Source organism: Neomonachus schauinslandi, chromosome 2 (genome assembly GCF_002201575.2).
Source record: "Neomonachus schauinslandi chromosome 2, ASM220157v2, whole genome shotgun sequence".
NCBI classification, from domain to species: Eukaryota; Metazoa; Chordata; class Mammalia; order Carnivora; family Phocidae; genus Neomonachus; species Neomonachus schauinslandi.
The window spans coordinates 199,326,248-199,351,136 of record NC_058404.1 but is presented as its reverse complement, the minus strand read 5'-3'; the positions used below and the strand labels follow the sequence as shown (position 1 = coordinate 199,351,136).

General features: G+C 51.7%; 2 protein-coding genes and 1 pseudogene across 2 annotated transcripts; 1 reads left to right on the top strand and 2 right to left on the bottom strand.

Moving 5' to 3' along the window:
* Positions 1 to 17,493: 17,493 nt before the first annotated feature.
* BLOC1S4 (biogenesis of lysosomal organelles complex 1 subunit 4) lies at positions 17,494 to 18,820 on the bottom strand. Its single transcript, XM_021677614.1, has one exon. It carries the CDS (start codon positions 18,782 to 18,784, stop codon positions 18,125 to 18,127), a length of 660 nt encoding a protein of 219 aa, XP_021533289.1. The 5' UTR covers positions 18,785 to 18,820; the 3' UTR covers positions 17,494 to 18,124.
* A 1,054-nt stretch (positions 18,821 to 19,874) lies between these two features.
* LOC110569700 lies at positions 19,875 to 20,871 on the bottom strand (annotated as a pseudogene).
* Positions 20,872 to 22,857: 1,986 nt separating this feature from the next.
* LOC110569740 (MORF4 family-associated protein 1-like) lies at positions 22,858 to 23,479 on the top strand. The gene is made up of 2 exons (XM_021677670.1): positions 22,858 to 22,863; positions 23,081 to 23,479. Exons 1-2 carry the CDS (start codon positions 22,858 to 22,860, stop codon positions 23,468 to 23,470), a joined length of 396 nt encoding a protein of 131 aa, XP_021533345.1. The 3' UTR covers positions 23,471 to 23,479.
* The last annotated feature ends 1,410 nt before the right edge of the window (positions 23,480 to 24,889 follow it).

Genomic DNA, 24,889 nt, shown 5'->3' with positions numbered 1-24,889 from the left:
AGCATTAACTTGAACATAGTTGGGAGTTTCCTGGCGGAAGGTCACACAGATCCCACCCAGGAGTGTGTGCATGGGGTGGGGGGGGGTGGGGAGGGGTGGAGTTGTTGAGGTTGCTGGGTGTCAGGTTGTGCTTTGTCCTCAGCTTGCCTTCTGCTCCCTCATCAACTAGAACCTTAGGTCCATGCAAGCAGCACTCTGCTCTGATCACTCCTCATTCCTCCTCCGACAGCAGCACCGAGCACGTAGTAGTGCTTAAAAAAAATCTAACTCATGAAAGAGGCATCCTGTGAAGTATGCTTACTTGTAACCATTTTCCAGAGAGGTGGTGCAACTTCTCCAAGAATGTACAGCCGGAAAGGGGCGGGGCTGGGATTTGCACCAGAAGGTGGGTCTTCCTGTTCAGTGAGTCGCGGAGCCCATAGCACAAGGTGGATGGTGTTGGCACGTGTTTGTCTCTGTGTGACCTGATGGGACATCCCAGGAGCAGGCAAGTTCTGTGGCATCACTGTCCTCATCCTAGAGGGTGAGGGTCCCCTCTCTCTCCTGCTGGGGGTTCACTCCTTTAGGTCCTGGTTGATGGGGCACCTCCTCTAGGAAGCCTTCCCTGACCTGCTCCCAGCCAATGGGTCTCTTTTTTTCTCTAGACAGTCCTAGGCCCTTGTACAAACTCCTACTAAAGTGTGCATTGTGAGTACACAGGACAGACTTGGGGGCGGCTTTCCCAGGTGTGAATCCCGAGTGGCTATCAGAAGCCTGGACGTATCACTTCACCCCTCGGAGCTCCCTCTCTCACCTGGACAGTGGACGCACTAGGACCCACCCTGCCTGGGCTGCCAGAACGCAGCACCACAGACCGGGTGGCTTGAACAAGACATCCATTGCCTCACATTCTAGAGACCAGAAGCCCAAGGTCAAGGTGTGGGCAGGGGTGGTTTCTCCGGAGGCCTGTCTCCTTCCTTGGCTTGCAGATGGTCCTCTTCTCCCTGGGTCCTCGCAAGGTTGCCCGTCTGTGCATGCTTGTGCCCTGATCTCTTCTTATAAGGACACTGATGAGGGAGCAGAAGGCAAGCTGGGGACAAAGCACAAGCTGACAACCCCGGAAACCCTCCCCCGCACCCCCTTCCAGGTGGGGTGTGTGAGCCATTCCTTAGGCACTCCTGGCTGCCCTAAGCTAAGGGAAGGAAAAGCAAATAGCTTAGAGAGATCACAGTCCTTCAACACCTGAGTCTCCCTCCGTTCACAAATGTCTTTGTGATTTACAAGAAGAAAGCCCGCTTATCAATAACCTGACTTCCAGCAGGAAATGTAGATAAAATTAAATGTCCTTCTAACCTGCAGCCCATTGACAAATACTTGAGGCAGGCAGAGTATAAAGTTCCTCCAGGAAGCTCCCGACTGTCTTCATGGTAATGCCTCACGAGAGGGAAAAACAACCTCAACTTGACAATGGGAAGGCCTCCAGCATCTTATAGGTCCTCTTTAGCCTATGCAAGTTATTTTGAAAACCTCCCTTTTTCCTTAGCCCCAACTCCCAAGTATCTGATCAGCCAGCCCTCCCAACCCTGGGGCAGCAGCTCTTTCTGCCCAGGGGTCCTGTCCCCCAGCTTTAATAAAACCACCATTTTGCACCAAAGACGTCTCAAGAATTCTTTCTTTCTTGGTCCTCAGCCTCTGGACCTCACCTACATTCCAAAACTACATCAGACACCAGCCAGATTAAATGAGGACCCAACCATATTGATCTCATTTTAACTTGATTACCTATGGAAAGACCCTATCTGCAAACACAGTCACATTCTGCAGTGTGGGGGCGGGTGGGTGGGTTAGGGCTTCAACGTAGGGATTTTGGAGACACACAATTCAGCCCATAGCACTGCCTTTCATCTCACACTCAAACTCCTGCTCCGTTGCCTCTGACAAGGGTTGCCCAGCTTCGGCTTGCATACCTCCAGTGGCAGGGAGCTTTCTACCTCCCAAGGGGATAAATGGTGGACAGTGATTTCTGGCAGTGGCTGCCGTCCTTTGGAGCAGCCCCACATGGAGGCTGAAATCCCTTTGGCCCTCTAGAACGGAGAGGGCTGTTTCACCGTCTTGAGCAATTCAAAACAGGTTGGTTTCCGTCCTGAACAGCAGGAGAGCTTGCTTGTTTGGGAAGGCAAATTCAAAGGCAGACTCCTGCTGGTAGACTTATCTGTGTTTTGTTATCTGCCTTGAACAGAAGTGGCTTTGGAAGCCCCAGAGTGTGGACGCCTGGTTTGCCCAGATAAATGTCATGTCTGCACCCAAAGGAAGCTATAAATAGGCCACCAGGGAGGGGAGGGGGTGGCTTTAGGGGTGGCCACTGTGAAACTGAAAATTATTTTCTTCCCACCCAAAGGAGCTGGATTGTTGCTGTGGGGTCCCATCCAGATGGTGAGAGGGGGCCACTGGGGACGTTCAGATCAAGTCTTACTCAATTCAGTTTGGCTTTAAAAATCCATTCTCAAAAAATAAAAAATAAAATAAAAATCCATTCCCAGAGCTCAGCAAAGGAAACAATTATTATTTTTGTACCCCGATTTCATCTATTTTTTTCTGAAAATTTTTTACATTCCAAGCATGATACATGTTTATTATAGACAGGATGAAAAAATGTAGCTGGATGTGAGGAAGAGGACAAACATTACCTTTAATCCCATCACCTAAAACAATGTTAAACATTTTGAGGCACCTCTCTCTCTCTCTCTCTCTCATCAATGGGATTATACTTCTTAAAAACAGATTACATTGTATCTCTTGCACCCACCGGAGGCGACACCTAAGAGTGGTGAATAAGACAGCCAAGGGCCAGTTGTCCCCTTGGAGCTCGAGTCCGGAGGGGAGACCGAAAAAACAGATAGATGAATTTTCAGGCCGTTTCCAATTTCCCTGTTACAAACAGGACTACAGTGAACTCTGGTTCTGTGGATAGCCTGAACGCATACATGTCAATTGCCTAGGATGACTTTTTTTTTTTTTAAGATTTTTTTATTTATTTATCTGAGAGAGAGAATGGGAGACAGAGAGCATGAGAGGGGAAGGGTCAGAGGGAGAAGCAGACTCCCCGCCGAGCAGGGAGCCTGATGCGGGACTCGATCCAGGGACTCCAGGATCATGACCTGAGCCGAAGGCAGTCGCTCAACCAACTGAGCCACCAGGCGCCCCAGACTTTTTTTTTTTTTTAAGATTTTATTTATTTATTTGAGACAGAGAGAGAGAGCACAAGCAGGGGGAGCAAAGTCCCCACTGAGCAGGGAGCTTGATGCTGGGCTCCATCCCAGGACCCTGAGATCTCGACCTGAGCCGAAGGCAGACGCTTAACGGCTGAGCCACCCAGGCATCCCTGGATCACTTTCTAAAAGTGGAATTTATGACACAGGGTTTCTACCAATATAAGCAAACTGTAATGATCGTCTTCATGCATATTTGTATTAGCATGTCGATTCCTTCTGCCTGCGTTAGACCTATAGATTCTCTGGACTCACGGGCATTTTGCAGCTTTCCCGTCTAGGTGAATCTCTCGTCCCTCTCCCTAGCTAGTTTACATACCCCGAGGAACAGAGTGTTCATTCCCTCCTTCCGCAGCTCATTCCATCTCTGGGTGGCCCTGCCCAATATTGAAATGATATTGGTCTTCCTGGACTTCCACCACTGGCCCTGGTTCTCGAAACTGTGCAGAACAAATCATGTAGGCCCTACTGAGCTTGGGGCCAGCTCCACATCCTCTTGGAGGGCTGACCTTGCAGACTGTGCACACAGCTCCCACCCCAGCTGCATGGCAGTTCCTTCCCTGGGACTCCACCCAGGGATTACCTCACCTCCCCCAGGGAGCCTTCCCAGACTACCCCTCCCTGAGGAGCAGGTGGTCCAGCTCTTCTGCACTCCTGCTCCCATCCCCCCCTCCCTGGAAGCTTGCGTTTCTTTCCCTGGGCAGCTTCAGCTCCATCTCTGCCCCCACTGGGCACTGGATAAAAACCTGTCATATAAATGAATGGAGGACAGGATTCTAGCACCTGTGTCTCGGGCAAACTCTGTGACTGTGGGTGCACTGCCCCGAGCTGTACCGTGGACACTAAATCAGCTATGCACGTGCCCAGCCCCTGAGAAGGGGCTGTTCCAGCTGAGACCCCAAGGAGGAGGGTCCTCACGCGAAGGGGGCAGGCAACAGAATTCCAGGCCCAGGGAATGGTAGGTACAAAGATCTTGAGATGGGACAAAGCCAGGGCGACGCCAAAATTGATCAGAAGGCATGTGAAGAGCCCTAGTTTCTTCATTCAGTCACTAGTCACCGAGCCAGGGTGTATGCCGGCCCCAGCACACGCCCTCCAAGGGCTGAGAGGTGAGTGGGGAAGATCGGGTGATTACAGACATACACCTCAGCCAAGGATTCCTGCTTGTGGACCCTGACCTCGGGAATTCTGTGATTGACCCATTGACCCACGGTTTCCCGGACTCGCAGGCTGATTTCTTAATACAGTGGTTGGTGTGTTCATTCATTCATCTAACAAGTCTTGATTATGGCCTTCTGTGACCCAGGCATGGTGCTGGGCTCTGGGGAACGGGCATGACCGAGACACACAGCAACTTGACCCCCGAAGGATACGCTCTAGAGGGATCGACAAGTGCTACCTACATGGGGAAAATCACACAGAGCCACGGGACAGAGCGGAGCGGTGGGTGGTGGCAGACTCCGGCCCAAGGAGGAACCAGTCAAGCTCAGGCCTGAAGGAGAGGCAGGGGGCAACCCCGTGAGGATCAGAGGAACAGCCTGCGCGAAGGCCCAGCACCGGAGTGGGCTTGGCATGTTCGGGGATGCAAGGGAAGCCCTGTCTCCGGGTAGATGAGCAGCAGCCCCGCCTGCCCGCTGGACATGTGTTTTGTCCACCACAAATCACCCCTTAATGTGAAGGCGCTGCCAACGAAGACGTGCCCCGTCTCCGGCCACACACAGTGCGGGCGTCTTCTGAAAACCGGCAGAGGCAGCCTCCCCCAGCTGGTCCAGCCTCTCCCTCCTCTGGCGGGAGAACAGAGCCACGTTGTGAGCTCTGCCCGGGATGCCGTGGGCAAACAGAAGGGCAGGCAGGCTGGGCGCTCAGAAGCGCTCATTGAGCCCCCGCGCCCGGCCAAGAGTTCAGCCAGGAAGAAACAGGTCTTTATGAGGGGAAGGCCCAGCACGGCCTGAAACGGAGGACAAGCCAGGCCATCCATCTGCAGCCTTTGTGTGGCTGGGTCGGGAGGGTGGCGGGGCTGGACACAGAGCCACAAGCGCGCACAGAACCAGGGAGTGTCCCTTCATGGTCTGCGGGCAGCTTGTCTTACTGGGAGGGATTCACACACGGAGACACACATCTGCCTTTCTTGTACTTCCCTCCCCCGGGACAGAAAAAAATGTTTTTAATTCCCACATGAAGCGTGCTGGTCCAGGAATAATGCCACGTGAGTCTCTGTAGCCCTCGACACCTGAGTTCAAGAGCTCCTCTGCGATTCCATGAAGTGGGTGTCCCTGGTCCCCAGCCCCATTCTGCAGACAAAGAAACTGAGAGCCGGAGAGTCTCAGGAACTTGGCCAGGTTCATCGCTGTAACTAATGGAACAGGGATGGAACCAGGTCTGCCCCAGCCCCAGGCCTGTGCGTTTCACCATCATGGTGTGTGTCATTCCAGGGTGTATCCAGAAACTTGACCTGGTCAGGACACGCAGGGTGAGCTCACTTTGGGTACCGGCCAAGCTTACTTACAGCACATGTTGGCGAAATCAGCCCAGGGGTGCAGGGGGACTCTTCAGGTGGGGACATTTCTTTCATGGGGTCAGGGCCTCAGGGAGCTGGGTCAGTCTCTCTTTTTTTTTTTTTTTTTAAAGATTTTATTTATTTACCAGAGAGAGACACAGCGAGAGAGGGAACACAAGCAGGGGGAGTGGGAGAGGGAGAAGCAGGCTTCCCGCGGAGCTGGGAGCCCGATGCGGGGCTCGATCCCAGGACCCTGGGACCATGACCTGAGCCGAAGGCAGGCGCTTAACGACTGAGCCACCCAGGCGCCCCTGGGTCAGTCTCTTGATGGGCAGGAAAAATAGCAGAGACCCAGAGAAAGGGAAGGAGCATAGGGGGAATGGAGGGAGGGAGGCTCAGGGGCCTGCTAAACCTCTCAGTGCCCCCCCACACCCCCGGCAGACCCACCTGCCTGGGGAAGGGGGATCCTGCTCACTGCTCACCTGCCTGCAACCAGAACCCTCCCACCCATGCTCCCCAGCATGGGCCCCAGAGGGTCTCAATCAAATCTGCCCCACCTTTCCCCTCCTTTAGCTTTCCTGGGGACAGATTCCAAGGCCGCAGGACCTGCCCCGTCTCTGCCCTCACCTCCTGCCTCACCTGACTTTGGACTTGGCAGGCGAACAGAGCTCCGCAAGCACACTGGGTTCATGGCTCTGGGCCTGTGTCCCTGCGGTTACTCTGCTGGAACCCTTCCCCCCACCGTTCGTCTGGCAGGTTCTCTCCCCTCCTTCAAGGCTCCAAGGCCTCCAGCCCCTGGTGATTCCCCTGCCCGGCGCTTGTCAAAGCAGGATTGATGACTCCTCGCTCCCTCTCCCAGTCGCTTCCTTCTCAAGGGTAGGGTGGCGGGTCCCATTATTCTGGCCTGGAGCAGACTACCCGGAGACTTCCTGAAACAGGATTTGTTAACACAGATTCTGTGGGAGGAGAATTAGGGCTCCTCTCTGCCCCACATTGTCTGGGGCCTCAGCAGGAGTCCTCTGGAGGTTCATTCACGGCGGGCAGTTGATACTGGCTGTTCCTTGGGGGCCTCCCCACGTGGTCCTTCCATGTGCACTCTTTGGGCTTCCTCACATCATGGCAGCCGGCTTCCCCCAGAGATGCAGGTGCAGGGGAGATGCAGGTGCAGGGGAGATGCAGGTGCAGGGGAGACCCGAGGGGAGGGACTGCCCGGTGGGAGGGGTGCACGTAGGACTGCGGTTTATTTCAGAAGATTCAGCCGCCGCCCAGCGCAGCGACACAGAGCCCGGTGTAGGACCAGCCCCAGCAGCCGCTCAGGCTGACCTTGCTCCAGGGAAGTGACCCGAGGCAGGGCGTCCAGAACACAAGGACTGGGAACATGCACTGACTTCTGGGAATCGGGGCGGTGGTGCGGGGGGGGGCGGGTGACAGGTCCTGCCTCTCCTGGGACATGTGGGCAGACTCTTGAACCTTGGCAGGTCCGGCACAGAGTGGGATCAATGCACATGTGTGTTGACATACCCTGTCATCTGGGTGACCCCCTATCGGTGACGCCTTTAAAGATCTCTGGGGTCACTGGTGGCAGCTTGCTACAGACTGGGCCTGCCGCTTGCTGAGCGCCCCAGGGTGTCTGGATGGAACTTCACTCTGAGTGAAGTTATTCAGGGAAGCCATCCAAGGACTCCCAGGGCCCCCAAGATGAAGGCCAGTCTTTGAAGTGGCTTCAGGGGTCCCTCCAGCTCGCTGTCTTCCCCTAGCCTCAACGAGTCAAGGCCCCAGAAGTCCCCGCTACCCGAAGTCCACCATCCACAGAGCAAGATGCCCACTCTCTGCAGGCCTGTGTGGGTCGGACCCTCGGCCCAGCTGCACATTCTCGCTCCCATCTCCCGCTTAGCCTCTTTTTTCTTTGAATATGTAAAATTTCGTACGCTAAACTGTATTTTCACTAATTTGACAATGATGACTCCCCTGTATTATGTGCTCTCTGTCCCTGTTTCTGTGTGTTTGCACATGCTGTTTCCTCTGCTTGGAGGGCCCTTCCCCTCCCATTTCCCTCTGGAAAACTTTGACTCACCCTGCAATGTTTAGTTCAGCTATCACCTCCTCCAGGGAGCCATCCTTGACTACCCACCCCTACCCCGGACCTCACATAGAATGCCCAGGTTTCTTCTTTTTTTTTTTTTTTTTTTATTTATTTATTTGCGAGAGAGAGAATGAGAGACAGAGAGCATGAGAGGGAGGAGGGTCAGAGGGAGAAGCAGACTCCCTGCCGAGCAGGGAGCCCGATGCGGGACTCGATCCCGGGACTCCAGGATCATGACCTGAGCTGAAGGCAGTCGCCTAACCAACTGAGCCACCCAGGTGCCCCCCAGGTTTCTTCTTGTGACCACCTAAGATGACTCTTTAGCATTCTCTCCCCACCTGTCCCTTGAGGTCAGGGCCTGGGTCTTATTCACTGCCCAGGGCCCAGTACATGTGACACCCCAAACAGTGTTTATGGAATGAATGAGTGAAGGATGCATTTGAAATGAGGCCATCTGGGGAGCCAGCCACTCTGGTCCAGCTTCCCTCTCTACCACTTCCAGGCTGTGTGATCTTGGGTAGTTTTCTTGACTTCTCTGGGCCCCTCGTCTCAAAGGCTGGGCGAGTCTGAAAGCTATGTGTGTCTGTCCATCAAACAGTGAGTATTTCTTTGTGGCTGTTCTCACGAGATTTGGAGACTGGGAGAAACATAAGAACGTAGGGCATACATTGGGTGCCCTGGGACGAAGAGCCAGGGTGGAGGGGGAGCCATGCGCAAGGGGGGGTGCGTGGCTTTGAGCTGGTCTCCTCCCTGCACCTGGCCCTGGTTTTCTCATTTGTCACAAGGTGGGGATGAGTAGGAATTTGAAGCCCGGTAGGCTGGCCCTTGAACCGGGTGCTAGTGGTTTCACTCCCCTGCCTCCTTCGTTGCTCTCTGCCTTCTCAGGAGGTCCAGCCACCCCTCGGCCCCACTGTCACCTCCTATAGCCCCCACACTCCTGTCTGCCTTAGTATTGAGTGAAGTGCGTCTCACACACACATGCACACACACGCATGCGTGTACACATATCTCCACCTGAAAGAGTGTGGTTTTCTGTCCTCTCTTCATGTGAGGGTCGTGTTCTCCGGTCACGGCCCCAGATTTATCTGGCCAAAGTCAGGATAAGTGACCAGGAAGTGGAGTCCCCACAAATAGAATCCTTAACACCTGACACCAGGGCCTTCCTCCCCTGTCTTCACTCTGAAACCTCATGGAGAGGCACCAGGGGCCAAGCATGCTGCTGCCTCAGGGCCTTTGCACTTGCTGTTCCCGTATGCATTAGCTCCTTTTCCCCTCATCACAGTCCGGCTTCCTTCCTCTCCTGGTTCTGGTCTCAGAATGGATGACACCTCTCTACAAAGGTCTTCTCCATCCTGGGCCATCCCAGGAGTGGGAGTGGGGAGTGTCCTGCATGGAGAGTGCGATGGCACAGTGGGCGGTGAGTGTGTGCTGGAGTGGCTTTCCAGGGCATGCAGTGCACCTCTGCTCCCAGCCAGGTTAGAAGCGAATGACATCTTCTCTGTGCTTCTGCTTCCCATCTGAAAGGTGGGTACTCACCCAGCAGGGCTGAGCAGGGGGCTCGGCACAAGGCCAAGTCCGTGCCGGCTATGGAATGTGGAAACACACTGCCAGGGGGTCACCACTCAGGGTCCTCCTGCCTGGAGCGCAGCACTCAGCCTGGGGGAGCCAGGAAGCCAGGGGTTGAGGAAAGGGGTGGAGGGGAAGATGCCAAGAACAAAAGGAACAGCCCCTGACACCAAGACCACCTAGGCGGATCTCAAGGGCATCAGGCTGTGTGAACAAAGCCAGTCTCGGATTACATGCTGGATGATTCCATTTATATACCATTCTTGAAATTTTAAAAATATATATAGCCAGGCACCTGGGTGGCTCAGTTGGTTAAGCGTCTGCCTTCGGCTCAGGTCATTATCTCAGGGTCCTGGGATGGAGCCCCGCCCACTTCGGGCTCCCTGCTCAGCGGGAAGTCTGCATCTCCTCCCTCTGCCCCTTCCCTGGTTTGTGCTCTCTCTCACTCACTCTCTCTCTCAAATAAATAAATAAAATCTTAAAATATATATATATATAGCCATGGACAGAGAGCAGGTTAGTGGTGGCCAGGGGTTGGAGTGGGGAGGGGGTGACCAGCAGGTGGGTAGCACACGGGAGTTTCCTGGGGTGGCAGAACAGTTCTGTACCTGGGGTGGTGGTTACAGAGAACTAGGTACAAAGAGAAAAAGTGAGCACATGGAAAGGCAGGAGGAACCCGAATAAGGGGTTAGCTGGAGCGTCAATTTGCTGGGTCGATCGTTGCTCGGTGGTTAGGCAAGACATGTCACCACAGGGAGCTGGCTGAAGGGCACACATGAGCTCCCTAGATTATTTTTGCAACTTCTATGCAAGCTAAAACTACTTCAAAATAAAAAAGTTTTAAAACAAAAAACTCTGAGACTACTTCATCTAACAACAGCAGAGTGCACATTCTTCTCAAGTTCCCACCGACCATTTGGAGAGAGACCACATCAAAAACAGACCCTCAGATACACCTTACGTTGAAAAGAATGGAAACCATGCAATATGTACTCTCGGATTGCAGTGGAAGTAAGCTAGAAATCATAATGGAGACAGTTGAAAAAACCCCAAATTCTTAGCAATCAAACAACAGTCTTCTCAATAACACACGGGTCAAAGAAGAAATGGCAAGAGAAATTTTAAAATATTTTGAACTCAATGAAACTGAAAACACAACTTACATAAGTTGTAGCAAAAGCAGTGCTTAGAGGGAGACTGTAGCACTCAACACATAGATTAGAAAAGCAGAAAGATGGGGTGCCTTGGTGACTCAGTCGGTTACGCATCTGACTCTTGATTTCAGCTCAGGTTATGATCTCAGGGTCGTGAGATCGAGTCCTGCACTGGGTGTGGAGTTTGCTTGGGATTCTCTTTTCCCTCTCCCTTTGCCCCACACCCACTCATGCACGAGGGCACACGTGCGTGCCCTCTCTCTCAAATAAATAAATAAATCTTAAGAAAGAAAGCAAGCAAGCAAAGCAGAAAATCCTGTGTTCTTGGGGCGTCTTGTTGGCATGATCTCACCCCCTCGCCACCCTGCACCTTCAAGGATGACCACTTAAACTGATAAACACAAGGGTTGGTGAAGATGTGGGGAGACTGGGACCGTGTGCACCGTTCATGGGAGTGTAAGATGGTGCGGCCACGCTGGAAAACTGGAGGCACCTCCAAAAATTGAAATTAGAACCATCCTATGATCCAGCAATCCGACTGCTGGGTATTTATCCAAATCAACTGAAAGCAGGGTTTCAGAGGATAGTTAGACCCCCACGTTCAGAGCCGTGCTCTTCACAGAAGCCAAAAGGTGGAAGCAACCCAAGCGCCCATCAGCAGGTGGACGGATGAACACGGTGTGGTCCACACACACGATGGGGTATTGTCCGCCGTTAGACAGGAAGCACATTCCGACACCTGCCACCACACGGATGAATCTGGAGGACACTGTGCTCAGCGAAAGAAGCCCGGCACAAAGAGACAAACACCGTAGGATTGCCATCATATGAGGTGGCGAGAGTGGTCAGATTCAGAGACAAGGCAGGCGGTGGGCACCGGGGGCTGGGGAGGAGGGGTGGGGGGTTCGCGTTCAGTGGGGACAGAGTGTGAGTTTCGCGAGGAAAGAGGTCTGGGCATGGATGGCAGCGGCAGGTGTACAACAGCGTGAATGAGCTTAACAGCACGAGAAACCGCTAAGATGGGAAATCTGTATGTAGTTTACCACAAATTCTTTTAAAAATAATAAAAACATTGATTGGACTAAAAAAAATCAATTAAGGGGCGCCTGGGTGTCTCAGCTGGTTAAGCGTCTGCTTTCAGCTCAGGTCTTGATCACAGGGTCCTGGGATCAAGCCCCACATCGGGCTCCCTGCTCAGTGGGGAGCCTGCTTCTCCCTCTCCCTCTGCCGCTCCCCCTGCTTGTGTTCCCTCTCTCTCTCCCTGACAAATAGAAAAAAAATTTAAAAATCTAAAAAATAAAACAAATCAATTAAGAAAGAAGATAGGAACACTTATGTTTCTAACTTAAACAACTTGCAAAGCAAAACAACTCGCTGCTGGCACTTGGAGCTCAACTTGTCCCAGTGACTCCTAATTCCCACCTCCCAGCCCCTCACCCCCCACCCCGCCGGCCCTTCTCTCTGTTAGCGGTGTACCAGGAATCCACATGCTGTCAAGACAGTCCGCCAGCAAGCAGTTCCACAGTTGAGAGGGCGACAGGGATTTTTTGTGGGTTGGCGAGGGGTCTGCCTTTTTTCTCCCCCTGAGAAAACACTGCAATAGGGTTCCTGGTTTTGCCCGGACAAGGAGCTGAGTGACCCGGAACGGAGCCTGGAAGGTGCAGCCCTCACCAGGACCCCCTCCCTGGGCCTCCTTGCCCACAGCCTGCTCATCCTCGTGTGTCTTCCGTTCATCCATCAGATTGGGAGCACCTGCTCTGGGCCAGGCACCCCGGATTCAGGGTGCACAAAATGGACAAAGGCCAAGCTCCTTGCCATCGTGGGGGAGACAGACAGACGGACAAATCGACAAATGAGCATGCTCATAATGGGTGCCGAGAAGATGGAGAAGGACAGCAAACAGGGGTGAGGGAAAGGACTGGCCATTGTATACTCCCCCCCCCCCCCGCCGCCGCCCCGGGACTAGCTGCTCCCATCCCACCTTCCTCCCCTCCCACACCCTGAGCAAAAAGAGCAGCCTTGGGGTAGAACCGTAGTCCCCACCACACTGTGGGCCCCTCAGGCGTGGACAGGGCCCCGAGGGCCGGTTCCTGAAGGCGGGGCCAGACCAGCACTTGGCAGGGCAGCCTTTCCTGCTGCAGCAGTGCCCCCTGCTGGGCAGGAGCTGTTCCTGCAGCCTTGCGGGGGCCAGGCGCGCCACCACACTCCCACGGGAAGGGGCCTGGGGTCTCTTTATTCCCGTTCTCTGCTCCAGGGTCCCACCCGACCCCCGACGGGCACGCCTCCATTTGGTGATGAACACAAAGAAGAATCATCTACAAGAAATGCATTCCGTTCTCTATTGCTGGGGTTAATGATGTAGGTCGCTTTGGAAAATGATTTTTAACCTTTTGGCATGACAAGGAGTCTTTTCAGAAAGGTAGTTCTGAAAGTTCTCTAGCAACACCCCCGGGGCACAATTAAGAAGGGGCCCCCTTAGAGCCCACAGGAATGCTTGCACCAGACTTAACAAATTCAATCCCCGAACCTGGGGATGCACTGAGTTGGCATCTGGCCCGCTCACCCTCTGGCCCGCCCAGCTCTTTGAAGAAGAATCAGGCCTTATTTTTCTTGGTGTCCTCAGCCCTCCCAGGATGCTTGATTTCCCAGCAAGCCTTAATTGAATTACTGTATTCGTCTTTCTGTCTGTCTCCCATTGCATATACAGCGCCTAGTTTTTTCCTGGCCGTTCACTCACTCGCCCGGCCTGACGTTCATCGGCTCAACAGCCGAGCCTGCCTGGCACGGTGTTACCTGACGATTACAGCCGCGGTGCATAGGGACCAACAGAGCCCGTGCCTGCCTGGAGGTGGGCGAGGCAGACAGCACAGAGTGACACGGTGCTGTGAAGGGACCGCATCGGGTATCTTTCAGGATCAAGGTGAAGCTAGAGGGGTGTGAGCAAGGGGAGGGAGGCCCAAGTCAAAGTCACTGAAGGGTGGGAGCCAGATGCCGCAGGGTGTGGCAGGCCATAGAACAGAATTCAGGTCTTATTCTAATGTCACGAGAAGCCAAGGATGGTTTTAGGCAAAGCCCAATATATCCTATGGCTTTTAAAGATACCTCTGGGGGCGCCTGGGTGGCTCAGTCGTTAGACGTCTGCCTTCGGCTCAGGTCATGGTCCCAGGGTCCTGGGATCGAGCCGAGCATCAGGCTCCCTGCACTGTGGGAAGCCTGCTTCTCCCTCTCCCGCTCCCCCTGCTTGTGTTCCCTCTCTGTCTCTGTCAAATAAATAAATAAAATCTTAAAAAAAAAAAAAAGATACCTCTGGCTGCTGTGTACTGTGTGGAGAGTGGCTTGGAGAAGGGACAGGGGAAGCAGGAAACCTCTTAAGAGACGGCTGAGTGGCCCAGGTGAGATGGGGTGGCTGCGGGATGGACAGAGAGGTGCATTTGGGATGTTCTGGGTGGTGCCTGCAGGCTGTACTGATGAATTGGATGTTAGCTCGCCCCCTTTTTTTGTTTTTGAAGGTTTTATTTATTTAAGAGAGAGCGAGCGAGCACGAGCAGGGGGAGGGGCAGAGGGAGAAGCCAACTCACCCGCTGAGCAGGGAGCCTGATGACACAGGGCTCGATCCCAGGACCCTGAAATCATGACCTGAGCCAAAGGCAAACGCTTAACCGACTGAGCCGTCCAGGCGCACTATTAACTCGCACTATTAACAGCAGTTCATTTTAGGCCAAAGTCCTTATTTTTTTTTTTTTAAGACGTGGATTCTTTTTTTTTTTTTTAAAGATTTTATTTATTTATTTGACAGAGAGAGAGGGAACATAAGCAGGGGGAGTGGAGGAGGGAGAAGCAGGCTTCCCGCCGAGCAGGGAGCCCGATGTGGGGCTCGATCCCAGGACCCTGGGATCATGACCTGAGCGAAAGGAAGGCAGACGCTTAACGACTGAGCCACCCAGACGCCCCAAGCCAAAGATTCTGCCGTGAGAGAGTCCATGAAGCTGTTTCTGGTAAAGAAGGTGGGTCTGGAAGCAGGTAAGACACGAGCTGGGCTCCAGTGACTGTCTTTCATGCAAAGATAGCTGGTGACTTGGGCTCCCTGTCTGCTGTCCTGAGCCCAGCTTTCTCCTGATTCACCTTCACCAGCAGGGGGAAAAAAAAAACAAAATCCCTTAGAACTAATGCTTTCCTGTGCTGCCCCTTCTGAGGCAGCCAAGCTAGTTTAAGATCTTAAAACGCAGACCATTATTGGTCTGCTCCCCTTAGGTCTTTTGTTTCAAGAAATACCTGTGTTTTGATCTGTACCTCTGAAACAAATAATACAATATATGTTTAAAAAAAAAAAAAAAAAGAAGAAGATAGCAGGAAGGGAAAAATGAAGGGGGGAAATCGGAGGGGGAGATAAACCATGAGAGACTATAGACTCTGAGAAACAAACAGGGTTCTAGAAGGGAGGGGGGTGGGAGGATGGGTAAGCCTGGTGATGGGTACTGAGGAGGGCACGTTCTGCATGGAGCACTGGGTGTTATACGCAAACAATGAATCATGGATCACTACATCAAAAACTAATGATGTAATGTATGGTGATTAACATAACAATAAAAATTGAAAAAAAAAAAAAAGAAATACCTGTGTTTTACGTGCACGCAGCCTGCACATTTGTCTCCATGTGATCTGTGGCTGCTTCTGCACCAGGGCCAAGGGAGTAGTTGAGTCCTTGTGGCCTTGTGGTTCTTCCCCTCTGGCCCTTTAGGGACGTGGCTAGCCTGTCATAGGTCATACACTTTGCAGGTTCACGCCGGGCTGTCTGACTCCACAACCTGCACTTTTTTTTTTTTAAGATTTTATTTGAGCGAGCGAGCCCAGGCAGAAAGCCCAATGCGGGACTCAATCCCAGGACCTCAGGACCACAACCTGAGCCCAAGGCAGACGCTTAACGACTGAGCCACCCAGGCGCCCATGACCTGCACTTTTGTATCTACAATGGATCCACCTCCTCACACATGGTCTAAGACTCATATTCCTAAAAGTTCTGGCTGGGAGGAAAAGCCACAAGGTGCCGACTAGCTCATTAGTACCCAATTTTACACATGCTCATGAACTGGCTCCTGGGCGCCCGAGGCTGCCCTTGGACTAGGGACTCCTGGACACTAAGCAGGCATTGTGCTCTATAAGCCGGTGTGGGAGTGAAGAACAAACCGACTCCGGTGTGATTGGTGGGGTGCCCCCTCTCAAGCTTTATTAAACCCCATCCCTGTTTATTCTTCTAGAAAGTGGGGGAGCTCCAGACCCCAGAAGCAGGGGTAGGTCTACAGGGGTCACCCAGGATGACAACTAGTGCCCCCCCCATTCTATTGACTGATGAGAGGGGGTCCTGAAATCTCCAGCTGGTCAGGAGTGGGAGAGGAGCCAGAAGGTCCGAGGGGGGTGGTGCCAGAGCAGAGGTGGGCCTGGCTCCCCCAGCCCCTGTTCTCGAGACAAAGGAGCTTCATCTGGTATCTGTCTTGCATTGTGCAGACCAGCTTCGAGTCCCCATTCCAAACAAGGCCCTGCACTAATTTCTATTTAGAACCCTCAAGGACAACACAAGTGACTAGGAGAATTTCAGAACCCAAGGTTGCTTAGAGAGAAGCTGCACACGTAATCATGTAAGTGGTCATCGAAACCAGGGCTTGTTTAATTTTTTTTTTTTTGAAGATTTTATTTATTTGCCAGAGAGAGAGAGCAAGAGCAGGGGGAGTGGCAGGCAGAGGGAGAAGCAGGCTGTATGCTCAGCAGGGAGCCCAAGGTGGGGCTCATGACCCAAGCTGTCAACCGACTGAGCCACCCAGGCGCCCCAAGGGCTTGTTTTTTTAAAATATTGCCAGAAAATGGAACACCTGGGTAGCTCAATTGGTTGGGCATCTGCCTTGGGCTTAGGTCATCATCTCAGGGTCCTGGGATCAGGCTCCTTGTTCAGCGGGGAGTCAGCGTCTCCCTCTCCCTTGTCCCTCCCCACTGCTTGTGTGCGTGCTATCTCAAATAAAATCTTTAAAAAAAATTAAATTATCCTCATTTTTTCATAATTTGCCCTAACTACTATCTACTTTTTAATATAAAGCATTTAGCAACATGGATGTTAGGTATGAAAGCTATTTTCATATTTGGTGACTATATTATTGGGATATGCTAATTACTTATGGTACTACCCAGCGATTGCCCAATATTAAATGTAGCTTACTTGTGCTTTCAGCTTCTAAATTCAGGAGTTCCTTAATGTGTAATCAATGAACTTCCTGAATAAAAACTATAAATGTGCGACAATGAACATCCATGAAAGCGAAGCTGCAATTACATTATCAGATTTTTTCGTTGTTGTCAGAGAGAGAGAGTGAGCTCGCGTGCCGCAGGTAGAGGGAGAGGCAAGCTCCTCGGTGAGCAAGAAGCCTGAGCCGGGACTCGATCCCAGGACCCTGAGATCATAGGACCTGAGCGGAAGGCAGATGCTTAACCGACTGAGCCACCCAGGCATCCCTACAAGATCAGATTTATCATGACATACAGGTAAGGGAGAATATGCCTACTCCGTCAGCCTCTAAGTTCTACGATAAATGACACAAAAGCAACCTAAGCTGGGTGCTTGAGGTCTACTGTCTAGGAAGACCAATTAATAAAACGGATTAAGATCCAAATCAAGATCAAAGCCTGTTGTATCTGCAAAACATCTTTAGGATTCCATGCTGTGGGTGAAAGAACAAAATCCTAACACCAGTAATTCACAGATGTGATTTAACTATTCACTTTGAGAGGAAAGAAACATAAAATTCTGTGAAATAGTAGCTAAGCTTTTTCACATTCTAAAGGAGGTACTCACTCCCAAGCCACTTTTCCTTATCCCTACAATTATGAGCAATATATCCATTTTCAAACAAACGAAAAAAGAAATATGTAAAATCCTGTCCAGAAGAAAAGCTTTTCCAATAAAATTTGAAATTTTTATTAACATTTAAATCATAAACCAGATGTTAGCAACCACATATAGACATGTTTGCTGTGGACAAATTAAGATTCGGAGGGCCTACTTTCAAATACAACTTCAGAACTAGTTGCAATAAATCAATACATCTTCTCAGAAATTGTATGATTTCCTTCGGTTTACAACCCATGATGTGCAAAGTTTACTATAACCTGAAATAACTTACCCTATATACCCTAAAAGCTACAGAAAATGGAATCGCTATTAGGATCGAATAATAACAAGACGTGAACATTTCAGCAGTTCTTCTTAAGAGTATAAAATATAGAAACCTGGAAAAGGTAATACTATTGGTTGAGCTGTAAAACCTATAAAAACCAGTTCTGCCACAGCGCACAGATAAACTCATTCATTTGGCTTCCCCGACGCCCCCGACCATGCAGCCCTCAGTTTAGCATTGGAAGACACAGAAAACCATACATCCTTACGTGAAGTCATGCAGACAGTGAAACAAGAGTGTGCAAAAGATAAATACGCCATACTCCCAACACCGTGGATGTCTACAGCGGACTTCCAGCTGACTCAGCACCCGGGGTAATCTCAGACGGCGTCCCCTCGCGGAGCCGGCCGGCGGACTCAGACCTGGGGTCTCTCGGTGCAACAGGGAAAGTGGTCTTCGGTCCGGAACAGGACGGGCGGCTCGTAGCCGCTCTGCGGCGGCCTGCCGGAGGGCGCCTTGTTGAAGAAGGAGGGCACGCTGATCGTGTGCAGCAGTTTCCTGAAGGCGCTGGGGAAAGCGCCCAGCTCGGCCTCCGCCCTGGCCACCTGCTCCTCCATCCTGGCCACGCTGGCGCCGATCATCCCCACGAAGGCCTCGAGCCGGTCGATCTTGCTGTAGACCTGCCGCATCTCGGTGGCCTTCGCGTAAATGCGAGGCACACCCTCGCTGACGACGTGGGAGGAGCCGCCACGCAGCATGTCCAGCATGCCCACGAACTCGTCCACTCTGGTGAGCAGGTCCTCCAGGCTGGCGTCCAGGGCCTCGACCTCGGGCCGCGCCCCGGCTCCCGGCAGCAGGCAGGCGGCGTAGCCCGCGGCGGCGCGGCGCAGCAGCGGCAGATCGCGGCCCGGCGCGCCCAGCTCTGAGCCCTCGTCCTCCCACGGCCCCGACGCGCTGCTGTGGCTCTGGGACACGTTGCCGCTGTCCCCGCTCCAGGCAGCTCCCTGGAGCTCGGCCTCCTCCTCCTCCTCCGACCCCTCGCGCGCCAGCCCACGACCGGCCCGGCGATCCTCCATGACCCGCTACGGCCGGACTGCCCGCCCCGCTTCCGGCTTCCCAGTCCTGCTTCCGGCCCCTCCGCACGCACGCGGGCGCGTGCACGCCCCAGCCTCCGGCCTCCGCGCGCTCACGTACACGCACGCGCGCCAATCTCTGTTTTCTGCCCCTGGACGCTCGTGCGCGCGCACGTGCTCACACTCAGCACCCTTTTTAAAATGTGAAGGTGTAACAAAACTACGGTAAGATGCGTGCGTCCTCAGTGTATCTTTTGCGTGTTCACACAATCATGTAACCTCCATCCAGATCAAGATATAGAACATGTCGGGGCGCCTGGGTGGCTCAGTCGTTAAGCGTCTGCCTTCGCTCAGGTCATGATCCCGGGGTCCTGGGATTGAGCCCCGCATCGGGCTCCCAGCTCCGCGGGAAGCCTGCTTCTCCCTCTCCCACTCCCCCTACTTGTGTTCCCTCTCTCGCTGTGTCTCTCTCTGTCAAATAAATAAAATCTTAAAAAAAAAAAAAGATATAGAACATGTCAAGGACCCATGAAGAGCTTCCCACTGTCCCTAGTTTCTTCTTGCTACTTATACTGAAATGAAAGAGAAGAGAAATAAACAAAAAGAAGGTCCCCGAAACCTTGCTATTCTTGATGACTTGGAACGTTCTCAGCTTCTTTCCACACTTTCCCCAACACTTGGTATTGTCAATATTTTCATTTTTAGCCATTCTTGTGGATGTATATTGAGTGCTATCTGTGTGGTTTTAATTGGCGTTCCCCTGTTGAATCTTGAACTTTAGCACCTTTTTATATACTTTTTGGCCACGTGGATATTCCCTTTTGTGAAGTGCTGGCTCAAGTCTTGTCCATTTTTAAATTGAGTTATTTGTCTTTTCCTTATTGATCTATAGAAGTTCTCAATACAGTTTGAATATGAGTTCTTTGTCATATATCTTCCTTTAATAAATTCCAATTCATCAAACCAGGAAGGTTTGGAGAGTGAAAGGGGACACTCAGGACACGAGATATAAAATATTTTTTAAAAAATTTTTTGTGCTGTATGATCTTTAATTAACTATAAAGACTTTCAATCATGTCACCTAGGGACCATTTTACCCACTGCTCTGTTTGTCCGCCAGTCTCTTGTCCCTCTCTTCAGCAATGGTGAGGTGGATACCCTTTCCACGGGGAAGAGAAATCCATGGTTTGTTGCCTTTGCCAGTAACAAAAATGTTGGAGAGTTGGGTGGCAAAGCTGTTGCCGTTGGCATCTTTCACGTGAACGACATCAAAAGAACCAGGGTGTCTCTCTCTCTGTTGGTGATCACACCGATTCCTCCCAGGTTAGCACCTCCGGTCACCATACACAGATTACCAGTGTCAAACTTGATGAAATCAGTGATCTCTCCAGTTTCCAAATCAATCTGAATGGTGTTACTCACCTTACTGAGGGGATCAGGATAGCAGATGGTGCGAGCATCTTGAGTCACCAGATGGGGATTCCTTTTGTCCCCACAAAGATCTTTCTCACTTTGCACAACTTATACTTGGCCTTCTCAGGTGTAATCCAATGAACAGCAAAGCGACCCTTGGTGTCATAGATCAGACAGAAATTCTCCTCAGTCTTGTCAATGGTGATGACATCCATAAAACCAGCAGGGTAGGTTATATCAGTTTGGACCTTGCCACCAATCTTTTTTTTTTTTTAAGATTTTCTTTCTTTATTTGACACAGAGAGAGACAGAGAGAGAGGGAACACAAGTAGGGGGAGTGGGAGAGGGAGAAGCAGGCTTCCCGCGGAGCAGGGAGCCTGATGCACGGCTCGATCCCAGGACCCTGGGATCATGACTTGAGCCGAAGGCAGACGCTTAACGACTGAGCCACCTAGGCTCCCCTCTTACCATCAATCTTAATAAAATGCTGCATACAGATCTTATTTACTTCATCTCCTGTTAGGACATACTTAAGTCTGTTCCTTAGGAAAATGATTGAGAGGCAGACATTCTCTCAGCTTATGGGGACCAGTAGATGGGTGAGGAGCAAACACACCAGTAAGTTTATCCAGCATCCAATACTACATGCTTCAGATGCTCCTGGGACCACGAGCCATGGCTGCGCTAGGCATGAAAAGAGCAAGATATAAAATCTTGGGCAAACCATATCATATAATTATTATGGACTATAAAGATCATGAGATGATCATTAGGGATCATATGTCCAATGCCCAGCCTAGAGCAACAGGTGGAAATTGACACTCAGAGATACGTGCTCAGGTTAACCAACTTGTCCAAGGTCACAGAGCAAGAAATTGGAGGGACTAGGAGGACCCAATGCAGGATGTTTCTGACTCTAAAAGCTTTGACATCAAATAACCTCTGTTCACTGTCATAATAATTATAACACTATCACCACTTATATCTGCTGGTGCTTTGGTATTTGCAAAACACTTTCCTGCACATCATCTCACTTATGCATCGTCCCATTGACGGATATTCAGCCTGGGATCACTGGTTTTTACTTACGAGACTGGAATACTAGAGCTCTAATCTGTGGCACTGTTGCAAGCAGTATCCCTCCAAAGTGGGACACTGGTGGAGACACGGGCTAGTGGGACACTGGCTGAACAAGACTGGAGAGACTCCATCCACCCAGTGTTCAAACATTTTTTGTTAAATGAATATTAAGGCAGCATTTTACTGGGCCCCTGCTGTTTTGCAGGTCCTGTAGGTGCTAAGGACCGAGACCAGAACCCGTCCTCAAGGAGCCTCTAGTAGGCAGAAGCACTTATATTTTAGGAAAGGAGGCCTTCTCTCTAAAGCATTTCCTAAGGCCCTACTTGTGTCCAGGTTGCCAGGAAAGGCTAAGGACAGAGCCAAATCAGAAGTGGCCCTTTATCTTGGGTTGCTTATAGTCTGGTGAAGATGATGCAGGCAGGTTGGGTCTGAGGACCCTGAGGGGGGCCCTGTAGGACCAACTCTGCACAGGACAGAAATCAAACACAAGCCAGAGAAAGTAAAGAGAGTTTATTGAATAGTGTGAGTGACAGAGTTTAGCAGACTGAGTGTCTGGGAGACTCAGAAAGGAAAGGAGAATGAGTCTCTTCCTTGCTTGGGGCTAGCGGTTTATATTGGAAAGGGATGTAGGGTATGTGTTCCTTCAGGAATCCAGAGTAGGGTCCGCTCAACTGTGAGTGGCAGGTGAATGATAGGTGTGATTCTATAAGTCACTGAAGGTGGGGTTACTGATGACAGCGTCAGCTTAAGTTTGTTCAAAGCTAACGTCCTGGAAACTCGTCTGGGATCCGGCTCTTTTTAGATGTTATCAGGTGTTTGGGGGCCTAGGACAAAAATTCAGAGTGACTAACTTTCTTGTTTCCCTTTGAAGTGGGAACATAGCTTCTTTGGTTTATTCAGATGCAAAATATAGAACATGAGTAAGTGTGGTCTAGTAGAGAAACAAGAGAGACAGGGCCTTTCTAAAATGGAGTACCTTCAGCTCCCCTACCTCGAAGAGAGACCAAAAACCTACTGACCGGAACAATCCGGAACAATCCGGCAGCGGGAGAAAAATACCCCCAGGACAAAAGTCTGGGAGCAAGGGGTGGGGAGTACAGAGAAAAGGCCAGTTAGGATCCCGGGTTTTTGACTTAAGGGCCCTGTCCCAGAAGAGGGAGCATGTGCTCTAGTTAAGAGCAGCGACTGCAGACCCAAATGGCTCAGGTTCAAATTCTGACCATAAGTACGGGTTTTAGCCAGTTTTTCATCCAACAGGTTTGCTTTGAGGTTAAATGAATTAATCTAAGCACTTAGAGCAGTGCGTGCCTGGATAGGAAGTGCTGTAAACATCAGCCTGTCTTATTCAAATACTGGGGAGGGAAAATTGCTTTCACTTAAAAAAAAAAAATAAAGAAAAAGTAAAAGTAAAAGTCGGGGATGCCCTCGCGGAGGAGATAAGCAAGGTGCTCCCAAAGCGCTCCCAAAGGCTGATTAGAGAAGGGGGCGGGGCAGGGTGCGGGAAGCTGGGAGGGGGGGCGTGCGCGCGCCCAGGACAGAGTCCCGTCTGCGTGCGCGCACCCGCCACCAGGCCGGTCCCAGGCATGGCCGTAAGGGGGCCGCGCCACGTCGTGAAAGTACCGCAAACACGCCCACCGCTGGTGATGGCTGCGAGTATCTCTTGTTGGCCTGGCCGCGGTGTGGGTTCAAGGCGTTGCTTTCCGTAGCGGTTCTGAAGCGGACGGCGTAAAAGGAGGAACATTGAGGGATAATTCGGGAGCACTGCTGATGCGCGGACGCCCGCAGTAACGGTTTAGCCGTCCCCAGGGGTGCGGGCATGAAGGAGGGGCAGGACAGACGCAGCCCTGGGACATCGTCGAGCTGGCGGAGCCCGGGGAGGATTTCGAGCAGTTCCTGCTTCCAGTCATCAACGAGATGCGGGAGGACATCGCGGCCCTCACCCGGGAGCACGGGAGAGCCTACATGCGGAACAGGAGCAAGCTCTGGGAGATGGACAATATGCTCATCCAAATCAAGACGCAGGTGGAGGCCTCGGAGGAGAGCGCCCTGAACCACCTGCAGAACCCCAGCGATGGGGTGGAGGGCAGAGCGGCCAAGAGGTGCGAGAAGGCCGAGGAGAAGGCCAAGGAGATCGCGAAGATGGCAGAGATGTTGGTGGAGCTGGTGCGGCGGATAGAGAGAAGCGAGTCGTCCTGAAGGAGCGCGGGCGGTAAGGCGGCCGGCCGGCGGGGCCGGGGGCGGGCCGGGGGCGGGCCGGGGCGGGGCCGGGGGCTTGCCATCGCCGATTTCAGTAGCTTCCTGGGTGGTCGTCCTGTTGTAGGAGTGAAGGTGAAGCCTCGGTCTCACTGCGTCAGAAATGGGGCAGTGGGAGCAAAGCTGAGGTTCAGAGGAAAGTGAGTGCGTGCTAGCTTGGCTAGGTGATAGTAGATACTGATTTTTGTGGTTCCTCCCGCCCCCGCCGGTAATTAGAGAAAAATTAGAATAACTCGGGTTTGTCTTTGTGAAACTGAAAATTCACCTCCAAAGGGACAGTTGCTGGAAGTAGAGCTGCCGAGGCACTAAGGAGGGTGGTGGCGGGGGCACCAAAGGAAACTTAGCCATAGAACAAAATAGGGGAGGATGAGAACACAGGGAAAGAAACAGAGAAGTGTGAAGCTGTAGGCCTTGACTAGAAATATCCAGGTTCTTCTAGAAGGCAGATGTGTCAGAGGACTCTGTCTGAAAAAGTGGCATTCTTTTTTTTTTAAATTAATTAATTTTTTAAAAAAGATTTTTATTTATTTATTTGACAGAGAGAGACACAGCGAGAGGGAACACAAGCAGGGGGAGCGGGAGAGGGAGAAGCAGGCTTCCCGCCGAGCAGGGAGCCCGAATGCGGGGTTCGATCCCAGCATCCTGGGATCATGAGCGGAAGGCAGAGGCTTAAAGACTGAGCCACCCAGGTAACCCAAGAAGTGGCATTCTTGTGGATGGTTAATTCTTTTTTTTTTTTTTAAATACCAGGATGCAGAAATCTGAGACTCAGTGTCTTGATGGTAAATTTCTTCCAGTTGTGCCTTAGGTTCACAGCTGATGGACTCTGGTCACCTGGGCTGACACCTCGAGAAAGCTGAAATAGCTTGTTGTTTATTCTGTTTTTGTATGTTTTTTATCCGCATGTAACAGCCTCCCTTAGGGTCAGTGGTTGTATAAACGAGCCAAACGAGAATTCGTCCCTCGGATGCACACCACAGCAAGCCAGTAAAAGACTGACATGGAGGTTGTTTTTTTTTTTTTTTGAAGATTTTATTTATTTATTTGAGAGAGAGAATGAGAGAGAGCACATGAGAGGGGGGAGGGGCAGAGGGAGAAGCAGACTCCCTGCCGAGCAGGGAGCCCGATGCGGGACTCGATCCCAGGACTCCAGGATCATGACCTGAGCCGAAGGCAGTCGCCTAACCAACTGAGCCACCCAGGCGCCCTGACATGGAGGTTTTGCAGTGAAGAAAGGTAGGCGGTTCTTGGTGTGGCACCACTCAGGAGAATGGGGAGCTAATGCTCCAAGTCCCAAACTGCCCAATGGCTTTCAGGTGAGAGTTTTTAAGGGCAAAATTTGGGGCGGGGGTCTCCTCAGAA